At 38.3% G+C, this 18,319-nt stretch overlaps 1 protein-coding gene across 1 annotated transcript; it reads right to left on the bottom strand.

Annotated features, from left to right (window-relative positions):
- Positions 1-5,983: 5,983 nt before the first annotated feature.
- On the bottom strand, positions 5,984-7,630 carry GK2 (glycerol kinase 2). The gene has a single exon (XM_056111146.1). The coding sequence runs from the start codon at positions 7,628-7,630 to the stop codon at positions 5,984-5,986; it is 1,647 nt and encodes a 548-aa protein (XP_055967121.1).
- Positions 7,631-18,319: the final 10,689 nt, after the last annotated feature.

Below are 18,319 nucleotides of genomic sequence, written 5' to 3'. Positions count from 1 at the left end.
AGATGAGAACTGTGAGAGACTATTTCAGCACTAACTTTATTAAGTTTATTCATTTTATTTTGATTAAAATAATCAAAAGCACTAGAGTGGACATTTAGGTGGGGGTTAGAATAGGTGACTGACTGAGATGACAACATATTTACTCTACACTTTACAGGAAGATTATCCTAGAAAATGTTATAAATTCACATGATTGAAAAAACAAGCATGGAAACAAATTTTTCATATCTAATAGTTATAGAGTTGCTGTGTAATGTTCCATCAAAATAGGGAATATTTAATGCAATATTTATACTTATGCTTTTATGAACAATAGTTTACCAATGAGTGAAGCAATAACCTCTCCATGAGATTATGGGCATTAATATCAAAATGATAATGGGCACCAGAAATCAGGCACAAAAAGATAATTAGTATTCTCTATGGGTTAAGGAAGGGAAGATGTTTATCTGTCTGGTCTGATGTATATGGTTGCAATTCTAGAGCTAAAGTAAAAATGATTTAGCAGTTTAAAACTGCTTCTGTAAAGATACTGCATTGAGTTTTTTAAATTATATTTGAAAATACATCATTTCTTTTTGGGTACCTTTAAAATTCATTTCCCCGCATCTGTCTTTTGATCTGTCTCTCTGTCTCTGCCTCTATCTCTGTCTGTCTCTACCCTCCTTTCTTTCTCTTCCCCCCAACCTTCTACCTCTCTACCACCATACTTAAGACCCCTTTGCCTCTTTCCGGTTGTGACTCGTTTTAATCATGAATTGTATATTTGAAAATACCATTGGGATTAGATGCTTCTGACTCTCCTTGTTAGTGTTCCAGCTCATGTTCTCTCACAGATAATGCCTGATGTCAAATGGTAACTTAGTTGAAAACATGCTTGTGAAGAGACCTCATCCTCATAATTTAACCATGTAGTTCTGCTTAGTGGCAATATAAAGGAATTATTAATTAACTAATTTTATAATAGTATATACAGAAGCTCCTTTGGAGCCTTGAGGCAAAGTACTATAATTTACCAATATCATGAGTTAAATTAGAAAATGAGACTTAAAAGGCAAGGATATAAAAAAGGAAAGCTGTTATAACAGGAATGTGTTTTGAAGGAGCAAATGAGATACTGAGTTAGAGGACTTTTAGCCTGATTTTTTAAAAACATTTCTGTGACTCTACAAAAGGTCATTTGTGGTGCATTCTGACTGAGAAGCATGATCAGATAAAATGGGAAATTAATTTCTTTTAAGTGATACTAGACATTATCATATACTTTAGCCTAATCATACAAATGACTTCATATTAGCAGACCTGCCAAAGATAGGAATTACAGAATCAGTGAAGACACTTTAATATGTCCAAAAGGGGGGAGCAAAGATTAAACTACTGGAGTAAAATTTGATCGTATGCCATCAAAATTTTAAATTTTTTCTTTTAAAAAGTTTTATTTTGGTATAATTGACGTACATTTTACATATTTAAAGCGTCCACTCTGATTAATTTCAACGGTGACTCTTAAAATGATCTTCACAATATAATGAACATCTGTATCACTTCTAACCTTCTTTGTTTCCCTTTTTATCATTTCTCTCACCACTTTCTACCTTCATCTATCCCTATTCACAGGCAGCAGACACTGCATACAATACACAGACTTCTTTGTGTGTCTTTGTGTGTGTGTGTGTGTGTGTGTGTGTGTGTGGTGATTGGGCCACACTCAACTGTACTCAGGGCTTGCTCCTTGCTCTGTTCTTAGGAATCACTCCTGCAGAGGCTCAGGGGGTCAACTGAGGTACCAGGGATGTGAGATAAAAGCCTTGCCTGTTGTACTCTCTCTGTGCAGTCTTGCTATCACTATATTTTTATTTCCTAGAATTTGATAGGTATAGAATCATGTACTGTATCTTTAACCAGGTTTTGGGGGTCTGGTTTATTTTTCTAAGTTTAACTTTTTGAAGTTCATGTTGTAGTATATTCCATTGTATGGATATACCTTAGTTGGTTTGCCCACTTATCTGTTGGTAATCATTTGAATTGTATCCAATCTGGGGCTACAAGAGCAAATTTAAGTAAATAAGACTGTACAGAAAAATCTTTTGTCTTGATTAAGTAGGATAATATGATGTTATGAATGCAATTATTAAATACTAAAATTGCTCATTTTCTTTTTAAATTTTTTTATTGAATCATCATTAGATAGATACAAGCTTTCATAAACTGTTTATTTTCAATGTACTATTCTGTAGTTCTTGAAGAACGACATGAGAGATTAATTTTCTATATCTTTACTAGTAGTTGGCATTTTTATCTTTTAACTTCAGGCATTCTGTATAACTAAGTATATATCCTATGTATTTTGTTGTTAAAATGCTGGATGCATTAATTGAATTTTAAGTTATATTGATTTATTACTATAATTTTACATTTCCCCACTTGGTCATGGTATGACTTTATGAAGATTGACAATTGTTTTTCACCAATATTCATCACTGTCACTGTCACTGTCCTCCTGTTGTTCATTGATTTCCTCTAGCGGGCCCAGTAATGTCTCCATTGTGATAATTGTTACTGTGTTTGGCATATCGAATAGGTCACAGGTAGCTTGCCAGGCTTTGCCATGCAGGCGAGATACTCTCAGTAGCTTGCTGGGCTCTCCGAGAGGGGTGGAGGAATCAAACTCAGATCAGCCATGTTGGCTGCTTGCAAGGCAAATGCCCTACCCGCTGTGCTATTGCTCCAGTCCAATATTCATAAAATATATTATTGTACTTTTTGTCTTACAATGTCTTTAGTATCTGAATCATACTAATCCTGTAAATCTGAAATCATGAGTTGCTTAGTATTGCCTCTTTCTCAGTTTTCTTGAAGAATTTGCATAGGATAAATATTAATGATTTAATGTATTAATTCATCAAAGCCATTTTGACCTGAAATTTTCTCAATACAGAAGTTTTAAACTAGTCCCATAGCAGTGATTGGGGGACTACGCAATTCAGAGATTAAACTCAGGCTCTGTCTATACCTGCCAGGTCCGTACTCCAGTTGTTTCTCCAACTCTTAGTCCTATGTATTTCTTTCTAATCATTTCTTTAGCAATATCAAGATTTTGGAGAGGTTTTTGACCTTTACTTTCTATTTTTACTCTCTCTCAACTCATAGTTTATTTTTATCCAATATTCTGATCTCTACCAGAAATATTATTTATTTATATGTATCACTGTGCTCAGAAAATATATTTTGCATGAAATTGTTTCAAATTCTATTGAGGTTTAGTTTATCACCCGAATCTAGGTAAATGTTTCATTGGAACTTGGATTTGTATTCAACTATTGGATGTTTAGTTCAAGGAACCTTGATTTTTTTATGTCTAAATCTATATAATCCATAATGCATCTTACAATTTGTCTAGTTGTTCTCTCCAGTGTTGGGGAGGGGATGTTAAAACTTTTGTATTGAAATTGTAGATTTATCTAATATTTTTTCAGTGCAATCAGATTTTACTTTCTATACTTTGAAGTTTTAATAGTACATAAACATTGAGAACTGTTATATCCCTTAATGAATCAAATCCTGTAGCACTGAAAAATTATTTTATTGCATGTTTTATGTACTTGCTTCTAAATGTACATCTTCTAAATTCTTTGATATAAAGATAGCTATTGCAGTTGTTCTTCAGTTAATATTAGATGATACATTTCCCCCACCTTTTTTCTTTTAACTTTTTTGTAGTCGTCTGAAATATATTCTTGGAGGAAAGAATATATTTGGGTTTTGCTTTTCTTCTAATTTATAAACATTTTAATTGAAGGAAATTAGAGCATTTATATTTAATGTCTTAGGGGTCAGGATTTAATGTTCTTAGCGACAGATACATGCCTTCCATGACATCGGTGGCTCAATTCCTGGCACCACATATACAACAAAGAATTTATTGAATTCATTTAGTATGTATGTATTAGTATGTATTAGTATGTACTAGTATGGTTAGATTCAGATTACTTCCCTACTAAATTGTTTACTTGTCTTTTTTTGTATCTTATTTAAATTCTTTTTGAATCAATTGAATATTTTAATAGTTCTAGTTTATGTATTCAATGGGCTACTACATTTTAGGATTCAGAAAAACGCATCTTTAGTCATAAGTGTAACCTCAAATGGCATTTTACATTTCCCTTGGTATAGGAATTTTATGATTGTACTTCTATTTATTCAATTCCAAGATTCTACCTTTTCTTTTGTATAAATTTTATACATTATTATTTTTGTTTTAAGTCAATTCTTTTCTGCTTGAAAACAACATTTGCTATGGTATTCATTAAATTTGCCCCGATATAGGTATTCAAATAAATAAAATGATAAAAAGAAATACAGTAGAAGTCACTATATACTTCTTGTATTGACATTTAAAAAAATGCATCTTTAAGGGCAGGAGAGATACCTCAAGGAGATGGAGTTTATACCTTATACATGCTTGGTCTAGAGTTTGACATCTGGCACTCCATAAGCACCCTGCTCCAGGCTGTTAGTTTCCCAGTACACTGGGTCTGACCCTCATTGTCTCTGGGCACTTTTGGAGGAGCCCTCCTGACCTCTAGCAGCTCTGGGTCCAACAGCACTAAATTGTCAGCCTGAGTTCTCGTCAAGCCAGCATAGCCTGACCAAGTGTTATCAGAATGGTCCCCAGGTTCTTTGAAAACTCCTTTGGAAGAGACCCCTACCCCGCAAAAAAAATTTGAATGTAAAAAAAATGTTTTCAGACTAAGTTGATAGTCCAAAGGAGTATGAACCTCACATGAAAGCCCATGTCTCGAATGCATGATCTACTGTACAGAGGAAGCCTGGGCTGGCTCCTAGCACTGCATATTCTCTCCACATACCCAGGGACACAACTATTCAAGCACATACCAGAAATAGCCCAAGCACTGGCCACACGGGTTGTGGCCCAGAAACCACACCACTTTTTTTCTCCTGAAAAAATTTATATAAAAAATATTAATCTTCCCAAACTGCTTGCCTCACATATTTATGAATGAGTTAGTCCTTACTACTTAAGTTCTTACACTAAAGACTATTCTTTTTTTTTTTTTTTTTTTTTTTTTTGCTTTTTGGGTCACACCCGGCAATGCACAGGGGTTACTCCTCGTTCATGCACTCAGGAATTACCCCTAGCAGTGCCCGGGGGGACCATATGGGATGCTGGGAATCAAATCCGGGTTGGCCGCATGCAAGGCAAACGCCCTACCCGCTGTGCTATCACTCCAGCCCCCTAAAGACTATTCTTAATAAACTATGGGTTTAAAGCTCTATATGAAGTATTTATGTACATGTTTTATATATACATATATATATCAAGTTAAAAAATAGGAGAAATTTTTTAAAAGTACCTATCCCCCTCCACAAAAATTTAGTGTAATTATTAAGAGCATGCAAATTATCTAGAATAAATTAAACTTGGTGACTGTTTTCCAGGAAATTATCTAAGGCGTGGGGCTATTAAATTTGTTATAAGAATTTAAAGGTTCCACTGAATATACAGTAAAGATAAATGGCTCTCTAATCTATACAAAAGGGGGCAGAGGGGTCCATTAAAACAATAAGATTTCCTCAGTTTTAGTATGACAATTATACATTGTTAAATGTGATATTAACAAGGTGGAAGAGGCAAAGGGAATCAAATCCTGATCTAGAAATAAGTATTAGAAAATAATCTGATGAAATATTCCCCAGACGGAAGCTGTATCTCAGCGGAAACGGAGCAGGATTTGCTGGCCATGGAGTGAGTGAACACCTGAAGTTAAAGCCCAACTTTTAGCTGTTCATGTTAAAAAACAAACTTAATATTGTTCTGGGGGGTTTCTGCTGTATTTTATTTGTTCCAGGTCACAGGCTTATGTGTAGGGTTTTTTAAAAGTCATGCAGCAAAGTGGTTTAGGTCTATGACAGTGTTGTCACCCCGAGACAAGAGTTGCTGGATTCTTTATGCAAAAAAAGTTCACAAACTCATGGCGTATCTTGCTCCGATTAACATTATCATGCTACTCACTATAAAAAACCCCAAGGGCAAACTAGAGAAGACAGAACCGTCACCACCTTCAGGAAGTGGAGGCGTGACCCAGCCCATCGACTTCTGCACAGCTTTCTTCCAGGTGCTGAAACGAGCGTTGCTGTCTTCGACCTGGATCTGCGGTTCGATCTCTTCCACCTCCAAGGGCGTTAATTCGTCTGGTTTCAGACTCCAGACATTCACTCCTTCTGCAGCTCCTGCTGCCAGGGCAGCCCCCAGCGCCGTGGTTTCGGGCATGCAGGACTTGAGGACCGGGATATGGAGGATGTCTGCTTGCAGCTGCATCAGGACGTTGCTTTTGGTCATGCCTCCATCCGCCCGCAGATGCGTGAGTGGCGTGCCGTAGTCGTGGTTCATGGCATCCACGATCTCTCGGGTTTGGAAACAGACGGCTTCTAAGGCCGCGAAGGCGATGTGGTTCTTATTGGTGAACTGAGTGAGCCCGCAGAGGATCCCTCTCGCGCTGGACTCCCAGTAGGGCGCGTATAACCCCGCAAAGGCCGGGACGAAGTAGCAGCCGTAAGACGTGCCTGCCTTGGTGGCAAGCACATCGATTTCCTCCGGGGCCTTGATAATTCCAAGATTGTCCTTGAACCATCGAACCAGAGCGCCGGCGATCGCCACGGACCCCTCCAAGGCATAGAAGACGGGCTTTTCTTTGCCGAGTTTGTAACCCACAGTTGTCAGGAGGCCGTGCTCCGAAAAGACACACTTCTGACCCGTGTTACACAGCAAGAAGCAGCCCGTGCCGTACGTGTTCTTGGCCTGTCCTTCCTCGAAGCACATCTGTCCCACTAGCGCGGCGGACTGGTCCCCCAGGCACCCGGAGATGGGCACCCCATCCAGGGCGCCGCCCTTGATCAGGCCGTAGATCTCGGAAGAGCTGCAGGCGCTGGGGAGAATGTGCATGGGGATTTCGAAGAAATTGCAGAGCTGCTTGTCCCAGGCCAGGGTGTGGATGTTGAAAAGCATCGTTCTGCTGGCGTTGGTCACGTCGGTGCAGTGCACGCCTCCGTTGGCCCCGCCCGTCAAGTTCCAGATGAGCCACGAGTCGACGGTGCCGAAAAAGGCTCGTTCTTCCTCGATCGCGCTCTGCACCTCTTCCACGTTGTCCATCAGCCAGCGGAGCTTCACCGCGCTGAAGTTGGTGCTCAGGGGCAGGCCCGTCTTGGACCTGACGAAGTTGTTGTTGCCCGGGATTCTTCTCCCGAGAGTCTGGACCGTGTTCTGGGTTCTCAGGTCAAGCCAGAGGATGGCATTGTACAGCGGCTCCCCGGAGAACTTGTCCCAGACCACGGTGGTCTCCCTCTGATTGCTGATCCCGATGGCCTTGATCCGGTTGGGTTCGCCCAGCTTCTCGCACGTTTTCTCGATACATTCGTAGACAGACTGGAGGATGCCCTTGGGGTCTTGCTCCACCCATCCTTCCTGCGGGCACTCCTGGGCTAACTCCACCTTGTGGAAGCTCACCAGCTCTGCTGTTTTTGCACAGAAGACCAGAAAGCGAGTAGAATTGGTTCCCTGCACCACCGCGCCCACTAACGGCCCCTCAGCTGTGCCCTCGGGGTCCGCCATGAACCCAGGACCGGTAGGGGCAGCTGCTGCGCTTCTGTTTCCCTGGTGACAGGCGCTGGGGGCGCGGGGCGGGGGGAGGGGGGACGGGGAGCCGCGAGCACATCCGGGCACTTGGCTGGCAGCGCTCCAAGGGGCTTCCTGAGCAAGCAACTGTCTCCTTCCGGGTCGCCGCCGTGCAGGGGGAGGTGACCTTTGCCCTTTAAACTCTGCTGCATTCTCTCGCCTCCCCTTCCTGACCCACTCTCTATCTGTATCATACACACACACACACACACATATACACACATATGCATATATACATACACATACATATATACTCATTGTTACATACATACACACATATATGATAGATTTGCTTTGGGATGACACCTAGTTTTGCTCAGGACTCATTGCATCCTTGCAGGACTGAGGGACCATATGGATTGGCAAAGATGGAATCTAGCAATTGCCCACTGTACTATACTCTCTCTCTCTCTCTCTCTCTCTCTCTCTCCCCCCCTCCCCCCCTTCTCTCTCTAAGGAGATTTAAGTTGGTTTTTTTTTTTTAAATGTAGGAGTACTGCTATTTATTCAGCCACTGATTGAATTGGGCATGAACTCCACAGGAGATTTCAAGTTTAAATAAAAATTAGCAGTCTATTTCTTGCAAAGAATCATTAAACACCCAAGAAGATTTTTCTCATCATCATTTGGGTTATGTGTTTCTTGGGTACTTGATTTTACTTGGTTGAATACTGGATAATTTGTATTCCTATAAACCTTGATCTTTGTCTTGGAATGCCATTAAGTGGCTTAGGAATTGTGTGGTGCTTTTGGATTTGTTTTTAAGGTTTGTTTGGTGGAGTAAGAACAGTGCTCTTTCTGCAAAGTAATTCATCCCCTTCACTGTAATGTATCTCAAGGGCTCTCTACCTGAAGTCCACTAAATATGAAGTTTTTAGGCATGTTGAGAACAGCCTCTGTCCTCAGGCTTGGGTAAACACCAGATTCTGCCATCTATCACCTTTTCATGTGTAGACTTCTGCAACTTTCTGTAGTTTCCTCACATATATGCTCGGATCTGATCAGTACCCAACTGAATACTCAGATTTTTAACTTTGAAAAATTTCTGGTTGTTTGTCTGGACAGTTCTTTGCTGTCTAGGACCAAGTTCTGCCCTGGTTGCTTTTCTCCCTCAGAGCCCTTTCTCCTCACTCAGCCTTCCCACTGGGCTCCACTTGGGTTTCTCATCCCTGGTGGTGGTGGGGGCTCCAGGTCCCTCAAGTTAATATTCCGGAGTAGCCATAGTATATATGCCATTTTTTTCCTGCCTCTTAGAGATTGTTTCCCACCATTGGGTGATATCCTGTATGATATGAATAGTGTTTATATGTTGTTTAAATTATGTAAACTTTAATATGTTTGCCTATTTTTGTATTGATTTGGAAGGGAGAATAAATATTCCTTACTTCTTGGCCAGAGTTAAAATCCACCAAATAGAAACTAAAATATTCAGGTAGATTAGAAATTGATAAATAATGCTCATTTTAGTCTCTAATAAAATTAAAATATTTATCTACTCAGTTCATCTACTCAGTGGAAGGTTAGGACTGCATTAGGCCATGGGCAATACTTGTGAGTTAGTCCATGGGTGAAACTCTCTTAGCCTTAGTGAAACCAAACCAAACAAGATAGACGATATCAATAAAGTCAACTGTGACATTATAATTTTACTATTTTAACCGTTATATTTTCCATTTATGTAAGTCTTTCAGTTAATTTTATGAAGTCAGCAAAGCAAAATAAGTGAATAGACTTAAACTGAATAGTAGGGAGATTAAAATAATCAAAAAGTATTTTCCCAAGCAAATGGACTATGTTAAACCGCGCCACCAAGCCTGCCCGGAGGGGAAAGGGTGTTGACCGGCCCGCCCGCTCCTCTCTGGAAAGAAAGATGGCGGCCGCACGGGAGCCTTGTGGACAGCCGGTTTGAGCCGGGGTGGGCGAGAGCGGCAGGGACCTCATGGGAAGGGGGGCTTTGTGGGCCGTCCCCCATGCCCCACCGAGGTCACCAGCTGCCCCCCACGAGCGGCTCTCCGGCACGGCCACGACTCCAGGGCACAGAAACCAATCTCTTAACTATCTAACTTTTAATAGAAATTCTTCCAGGGTCAATAAGTAAAATAGCAGAAATTCAAAACCGCGCGGCTGCTATCGCGGTCGCGCGACATCTTTTTATTCTTAAACCAAGTTGTAGAAAGCAAATCATTTCACAACGCTGTTTCAGCATGTCTGATTGTGGGGGGTGGGTCGTAAACTCTAAACAATAATTGTGCATCTTCTATTGAAACAATCTATCTAGTCAAAGTAGATAGAGTATTAACTAGAACTCATCTGCCTCACAAGAATTGGGAGGGGTGGGAGGTGGGGGTCTATTGGGGTTCGGGGTTAAAAATAAGTATTGGTAAAGGGAAATGTGTTTGATATTTACATGACTGAGACCTAAACCCGAAAGCTCTGTAACTTTTCCCACAGTAATTCAATAAATAAATAAATTATAAAAAAAATAATAATTGATGCTAAAAAAAAAGTATTTTCCCAATAGTGAATAATAAGAATCTTATTTGCCCAGTTATATTTTATCAATCATATTTTTGTTCAATATGTTCAATATGTCGTGTTTTATAGACAGAAATTTAGGGACAACGTATCACACTACAACAGAATTTGCATGGAATAGAATATTTTTTACCTTTTACTATCTCTGGCTTTTTAAGGGGACAGAGGGATAGTATGGAGCATATGGAGCTTGCACACACATGACCCAGTTCATACATGGATACCCAAATATGACCCTGAGTTACCCCTAAACACTTCTTGGTATAGCCTAAAAACTCAAAAGAAATTGTTTTATAAAAATTGTTTTTACTTTCAAGTGTTTGCTAATAATAAACATTTGAGTATTGGTTAATTTTCTATACTACATTTTATGTATAGATTATATTAGTAATTATCAATTCTGTATAATTTTTACAATGGAAATACTTGACCCAGATTTTCTTCTTCTTACTTTCTCTCCTTAGCACCCTGTACACATGACTGTTTACCATTTTAATTGGGTTTGAGTCTAAGTATTATTCTTTCAGGCAATTTTCATAAAGTTACAAATTCTCTCTGATAAAGACTAGTTATATATTCACTCACTGTTGATACATTGTAAGTCGTATGATAGATATATAATAAATGTCTCAGTTTAGTTTAGAAAAAGAAGTTGAGTAGATTGATGTCATTTTCTTAGACAATTGGAAAATTGTAATTGTAATTGGAAATCATTGATGAATTAACCGGAAATAATAATCATTTTTTAAACTAAGAAAGCTTGATTCTGCTTTTTTAACTTGAAAAAATAAAAACAAAAAATGCTTTTTAGTCTCTAATACCTTTCTTACATTATAATTTTAATACCTTTAAAATATTTTTTTTTCTTTTTGGGTCACACCCGGTGATGCTCAAGAGTTACTCCTGGTTCTGCACTCAGGAATCACTCCTGGCAGTGCTCGGGGGACCATAGGGAATGCTGGGAATCGAACCCAGGTCAGCTGCATGCAAGGCAAATGCCCTACCCGCTGTGTTATTGCTCCAGCCCCCTTTGCAATAATTGTTAACCCTACCATTTTTCATTGAGTTTCATGAGGAAATTGTCATTTTATTTACACTATACTCAGAAAATATTTAGAAACTTCAATGGTGAATATACTGTTCAGCTTAGTTTAAAAGTTCAAATATTTTTCAAAAATACTTTTAATACAAGGTTTTTAAAAATAGAGTTCTTTAAATTAATTGACTTTTTATTGTTATTTGCATGCTTTTAGGACTAATTTTCTAGAGTGCAGCTACAACTTTTTTTTTTCAGGTTTTGGGCTTCTCCCAGCAGTGCTCAAAGCTTACTCATGCTCTATGCTCATGGTTACTCTAACTGGTACTTGGGGAACCTTATCTAGTGCCAAAATAAAATTGGGGCCCAATGTGTGCAGGCAAGCATTGCTTAATTCCTAGAGTGCCTCCCTGGCCCCACTTCTTATTACAAAATCTTTGAAACGATGATCTCAGTGTACTGTACAGCTTCATTCATTCATTTAGTAATTTAGCAGATATTGTGGAGGGGGGCATGGTTCACTATATAGGGTGTTTTGTAGGCAGTCATATTTTGGTACATAAAGCATTTTCTTGGGTTAAGCATCTAAGTTAGAAAGTTTCAACAAAATGTACTCATCCATATTGACATCATCATCTTATATGCCTTATGTTTTAGAGGGCCATTAACTTACTATTTTTCCCTTTCGGGTTCATGAAATTATAAATTTAGTGAGGCCAGAGATCTTGGCTATTTTATTTAATCTTGTATCTTTAGCACTTTGAATCCTGGTCCAGAGCAGAAACTCAAGGAATCTTTGTTGAATGAATTAATGAGTAGTAGTTGTCATAAAGTCATACAATTCTGATTTTGATTGCTTGGTTGGCTGCTGTTTAATCATTTTATAATCTAATATAATAAAATAGATTGATTAATAATAGGGTAGATAAATGGAAATACGTGCTAAAATCTGTAGAGTAAGATATTAATTGTAGAATGTATGGAATAGATACAATGGTATTAGTGATGAAGTTTTTTGGATTTCCCTGCAGATTTCTATAACCAATTAATGGTAAATTGTGGTGCAAATAAAAGACTGATCAAGTTGCAAAACACAGAGATGTTTCAAACAGGATCCTTTGTTTGGAGGGATAACTGAGAGCCATGATTGATCTGCGAAGTTTAAATCAATTTGGCAGATTCTGTGATGGGAAAGCCTAGTTAAAGTTGTTCATCTTAAGAAAACTACTCACTGTGAATCATTTTTCTTAAGATAGGTGCACTTTCATCATAGGAATATTCTCTGTCTTTTGTAAACCTTGTAAATCTTAGAAAGCTGCCTACTTAATTCCTTGGCTTTTAAGAGTACCAGGCATTCAAGAATATTGCCACTCTTTTCAATCTCTAAGGGGTGGGATCTGTTTTGAAAGTTTTTGAAATTTCACCTGATTTTAGTCTTGAATCTGGGGTTTTATAGACTAGTTGTAAGGGCATTAAATCATATAATTTGTGGCTAGGAAATGTAACTTCTTTTCCATTGTGTCATAACCAATGTATCATCACAGTTGGTAATCTTCAAAACACCGACGCATTTTTCTACATGCTGTTCCCAAATGTGCTGGACCAGCTGTTAAGAGCCATGGTATCCAATCGCCTGGAAGACCTCTTCTTGGACCACAAATCAACTAACGTACTATCCTCTTTGTTCTAATAAAGAATGGGAAAATTAAAGCAAGCTACCGTGGTTTATTACTCATGTTTTCTGTGTTAAGCACCGGCTGTGGGAGTCGCTGTATCCACATTAGGAGGCCTTGGCATTCTAGGTAACCATCATGACAGACAAGCCAATGAGTTTAATATTCACGGCTATGAAAGTCATTTTATGAACGTTTGAATCTTGAAATTTTTTTTATTGTGTGTGTGTGTGTTCTTTGTCATTTTCCCCCTGAAAATTGCCCTGACACTGATCTCAATGTTAATGTATTCCTGCTTACATTTGACTTTGGAATATGTTATGGCTAATTATCATTACACAGGATGAAAGATCAGAGCCCTGAGTGAGGTGCTTGGGTTTAGGAACAAAGGGAGGCCAATTCAGATCTTGGCTCCAGGCCCAACAATTGTAATCGAACATCTTGAAACTAGTGGGTTCTTCGCATCTATTTACACCCCTTTACTGTCTCAGTTTTTGAAAGGGGGTAGGGGAAAGGGGTTAGGGGTCTGAAGGGGTTGAAATTTCCCCTTGAACATGATGTCAATATGTTGGCATGTCTCCTTTTATTAAGATGCCATCCAACTGATAACAAGTCCTGCTGTGTTTTACCAACATAAAAAATTAGACTGGAGACCGAGGAGCGGCAGGTGGCTTTTGGCACCAAGAAATAATCACACTTGATGTGGAAAGTAAAGTAAAAGGAGCCATCTGTTCACTGCAGGAGGACGTGAAAAATCACATTAACATATTGTCACTAACATCATGAAATACACAGTTAATAATAAATTTAGTTATCATGGCAAGTCGCATTGGATACTTACTCTGAAAATGTAGTATGTGAAAGATGCTCTTTCTTGTCCATCTCCATCTTAGTTTTCAAAGGAAAAATATATAAAATGCTTTAATTCTTCGCAGGGGGAATGGTGGGAGGGAGAGGGAGGGAGACGAAGAGAGAGAGGAGAGGGATAGAGGGAAAGAGAGAGAGACAGAGAGAGAGACACACACAGAGAGAGAGGAGAGAGAGAGAGAGAGAGAGAGAGAGAGAGAGAGAGAGAGAGAGAGAGAGAGAGGATCTAGGGGAGGCAAAGTATGTCATTTTAAATCCTGATTGTGGTTTATTGTTGCTGACTCAGAGCAAAAGAAACTCAAGTAGATGGAAACAGGGAATGAATGACAAATTATTTTTATCTACATACTTTCTACCATCTGGTAGTTTCTTACCTGGAAGAAATAAAAAGAAGAGAAATAATGTCATTGGCAGTAAATGTGAAACATGCAAACCCATTTATGAAAGACTTGGTGGTAGACAAGAAAAGAATCAAGTGACTATTTTTGAACATGTAATGGACATCTGAGTCTGCCATTAGTCTCTAATGTGTTACTGCCAAGAATTTTCCTATTGGATTTCATGTGAGATGCCTGCACATATTGTACAAGAGAACAAATGTTAAAGCAAGGTTTCTTGCACTTTTGTTTTTTGTACATATGGTATTTGCTCATGTCAACCAAATAAGCTACAATGGCTCAAGATCACACTGCACTTGAAAAATTAAAGATATAATTACTGAATTTTTATTAGAATCATGTTTACATACCTTTTGCTATAATAGTTGGCCCATGAACACTGCAAATTGTGACTTAGACCCATGCTATTATTAATATCAAAGTCTCATTCTATTTTCAAATTGTCTTATAATAGAATCATAGTAATGGCCAATATTAACTCCCTGCCTCTAGTTGTTGGACTACAATCTCTCATTATTTTATAGAGAAGAGCAATTTATAGATATCTTTAAAGTATCTATATCTGATTACATAAAAAAGCATTAGCATAAGAACCATGGTTTTCATTCCAGCTCTGACTACTTTTGTGGTCTTTAGTTAGTGAAATGACTTTTCAGGCCTTTTTTTCCCCCAGAAGTATGCAGGTTAACTTTAAAGATTAAATCTCTCCTCTCTAAAATTTAAAGAGTTTATTTAAAATGTTGAATAAAGGCCATGAGTTATAACTCAAGTGAAAGAGTATATTCTCATATATATGAAATCCTAAGTTCAATTCCTGGCACCACATGACTCCCTGAATACAACCAGATATGACCATGGTTCCCTCTAGCACTACTAGAGCCCAGTACCACATTTAGGGATCACTCCCATAAAAATATGTCCAATAAAGTATTTTTTCTATCTTAAGGTTAACAAAAGGAAATGATATCCAGGAGGAACAATTTTGATAATATTTACTCATGAAATCTAAATACACTTGTAAAGTAATATGTGAATTAGGGTTGCCAACTTTCAGTCAACAGTTAGAACAGACTAGGATAGAATTTGGAGAGAGATTTAATGGCACTGAGGTGGAATTTTCTTTTGTCCATATATGACATTCTGTTACTAAGGATAAGTGGTATCATATCTTCTTGGAATAGGTATAGATTGCACCATCTCATTCCAATTATAAATATTTTATCCCAGTTGATTTGCAAAGGAGTAGTTATGACTGTAGCAGAGACTTCTATCTTTATTCTTTTAGAAATATCTCTAGAGATTGATGCCATTTTTGTTCCCCCAGATGATTTAGGCATAAGTTTATCTGCTAACATGCTATCATACATGTGTTTATTTACTCCATAGTTTAAGGTCTAATTCTCATCCACTTTCCTAGGCATCCTCTCCTATCCCACTGTTTTTCCTAGATAAATTCCCCTCATTTTTCTTCTTCCAGTAAGTCTTTTCTAGACATTTAACCTTAAATTACTTATAGACTCATGCATTGTTACCTTGTACTCCCTCTTTTAGAATGCCCTTTGTACCAGAATTTATTGTTTGGTGTATGCCATTTCTGTTGGACAAGTTTTATGAAGGTATCTCCCTGTCTCTGTCCATTCACCTATAACGGCATCATCCCAACCACACAGAACCATTTAATATAGGTTTGCTAATTGATAGTTGGTTATTCTTTTTGGTTTTATCAGGATTTAGGGAAAACAAAACGTTTTTAGGATTAGCATCTTATAATCTTCTTTAATGTTTCAAGTAATCTTTAGAGCACTGTGTAAATATCAGTATCCTATTACAGGCACAGGTAGATCTCACTGCTTTCAGGATTCTTCTGGAATAGTTCCACTGCTCAAAAGACATTCTAATATTGACATCGAAGAAAACCTTTAATGTACACTACTTTTACAATGTACACTACTGAAGAAAATGGGCTGGAGTGATAGCACAGCGGATAGTGTGTTTGCCTTGCACACAGCCCACCCGGGTTCGATTCCTTCGTCCCTCTCGGAGAGCCTGGCAAGTTACGAGTATCCTGCCCACATGGCAGAGCCTGGCAAGCTCCCTGTGTGCCAAAAACAGTAAAAACAAGTCTCACAATGGAGCCATTACTGGTGCCCCCTCGAGCAAATCGATGAACAACATGAAGACAGTGCTACTGAAGAAAAGAGCATATTTGATAAAATTTTGGAGTCTTTTCTGATAGTCTGAATCTACCCAAATATTTAGTTTATATCAATTCTAAAGTAGACTGAAACCCACCATTTTACCAAATTTTATTAATTTTATTATTCTTGGGAGGAAACCATTTATTTGTAGAGATAAAAATGTTAGAAAAATATGTTTTATAATATTAATAATGAATTGTACTTCTGAGCTATCTTGTTATAATGTCAAGAATAAATTGGTCAAGTGGTTATCATTTTAAATGATAATGTGAGTTACCGTGTCCACTTAAAATTCCTGGTCTAATCTGTAATAATAGGTAGTCAGATATTTCACAGAAATATATTTGTGTAAGCCATTGTATATTTAGTTCAACTTCCCGTGTATTTACTTTTACTATTTTTATCGTAGAATGTTCATTAACAATAAATGACCATAATACAGTATTCTATTATCTATCAAAAACAGAGATAGTAGGAACAAAATGTCTGTGATAATCGCCTAAAAGAGTAGATAAAACAAGAAAATCGTGTTAATGAATGGTACTCAGTTATACTTTATAGGAAGTTGCCAAATCTTTAGACTTAGGTGGGGAACATTTTGCCACAATGCATTAAAAAAAACCCTCAGACCCTAGAGGGAGTTGTACAAACTGACAGTCATTTTCAGAACTGACGACCCCCCTTACCCAGTAGATATTTCATCGCTTGCATGCTGGGCTTCTTTACAGTTGTTGAAAACCAAGGCAGATGGGCACTCCAGTTAGCCTGAGGGGACAGAAGTAACACACTCCAGCCCTGGGTATCATGAGATTTCTTCTTTTCATCAGACAGGATAATAGATCCACGGAGGCCAGGAATTTGCTGATAACCTAGAGGGTCTTGCAGGTGGTCATCATTGAAGTGTCTGGTGGACTTCCTGCCGACCACTGGTTTCCTAGAGAGCCCTGAAAGTGTAGCCCTTTCATTGTGACAGACGGGCTTTGACATGAAATAGCATATTAGAGAAACTCTAATGATTTCACAGTATGGGAAAAATTCGGAGTTTGATGCTGATGAAGAATCTTCGAGCTTTTCTTTTCTCTCATTCTCACACTTCTTTTGCTCTCGGTGTAGTCGAAACAATGAAGATGAAATCTACCCTCTTAATAGATTCTGAAATGTAGTGTACCATATTGTAATCTATATGTACAGTGTGGAACCTCAGCTCACTAGAACTTACATATATTGTATAAATGAAACTTCACACACAATTAATTAACAGTTTCCTGTTTCCTCTGTCACCCCCAGTTTCCTTCCACCAACATTCTATTCTTGAGTCTCTGAGACTGACCATATCTGATGCTTCATATGAGTGGATTCATGTAGTATTTGTTCTCTATGACTAGTTTATTTTCTCCCTTAGTTGGTTCTTTCTGTATAGCCTTAATAATGGTGAAAGGAAGTTGACACTTATGGTGGGATTGGTGTTGGAACACTGTATGCCTGAAATTCAGCTATGAATAACTTTGTAAATGATGGTATCTTAATACAATTTTTTAAAAGACAATTCTGCCTATCAGTGAGTATCTTCTTTCTTTGAACTTTTGAAGCATGTAATAGCTCTTCTGGGCTGCAGTGATAGTACAGTGGGTAGGGTGAGGCCGACCCAGGTTCCATCCCCAGCATCCCATATGGTCTTCCGAGCATTAGCAAGAGTAATTCCTGAGTGCAGAGCCAGAAGTAATCCCTGAGCATCGCCAGATGTGACCCCCAAAACAAACCAACCAACAAACAAATAAACAAATAGCTCTTCATTCTGCACTCATCGAGAACCCTTTGTTCTCTGGTAACTATAATGTACCTGAGGGGCAAAGATTGTTTAATGCATTTTATGATTTTAGAAAGTGATTTTGAGAATAGTTTTATGTTTTTCTCTTTAT

The sequence above is a fragment of the Sorex fumeus genome, unplaced genomic scaffold (genome assembly GCF_029834395.1).
Source record: "Sorex fumeus unplaced genomic scaffold, SorFum_2.1 ptg000013l, whole genome shotgun sequence".
Taxonomy (NCBI): Eukaryota; Metazoa; Chordata; class Mammalia; order Eulipotyphla; family Soricidae; genus Sorex; species Sorex fumeus.
Note: the sequence above shows the minus strand (reverse complement) of the source record. Positions and strands in the feature narration are given on the sequence as shown.

Coding starts and splice junctions, on each gene's coding strand:
- GK2 (XM_056111146.1), bottom strand. CDS start 7,630: ATGGCGGACCCCGAGGGCACAGCTGAGGGGCCGTTAGTGGGCGCGGTG.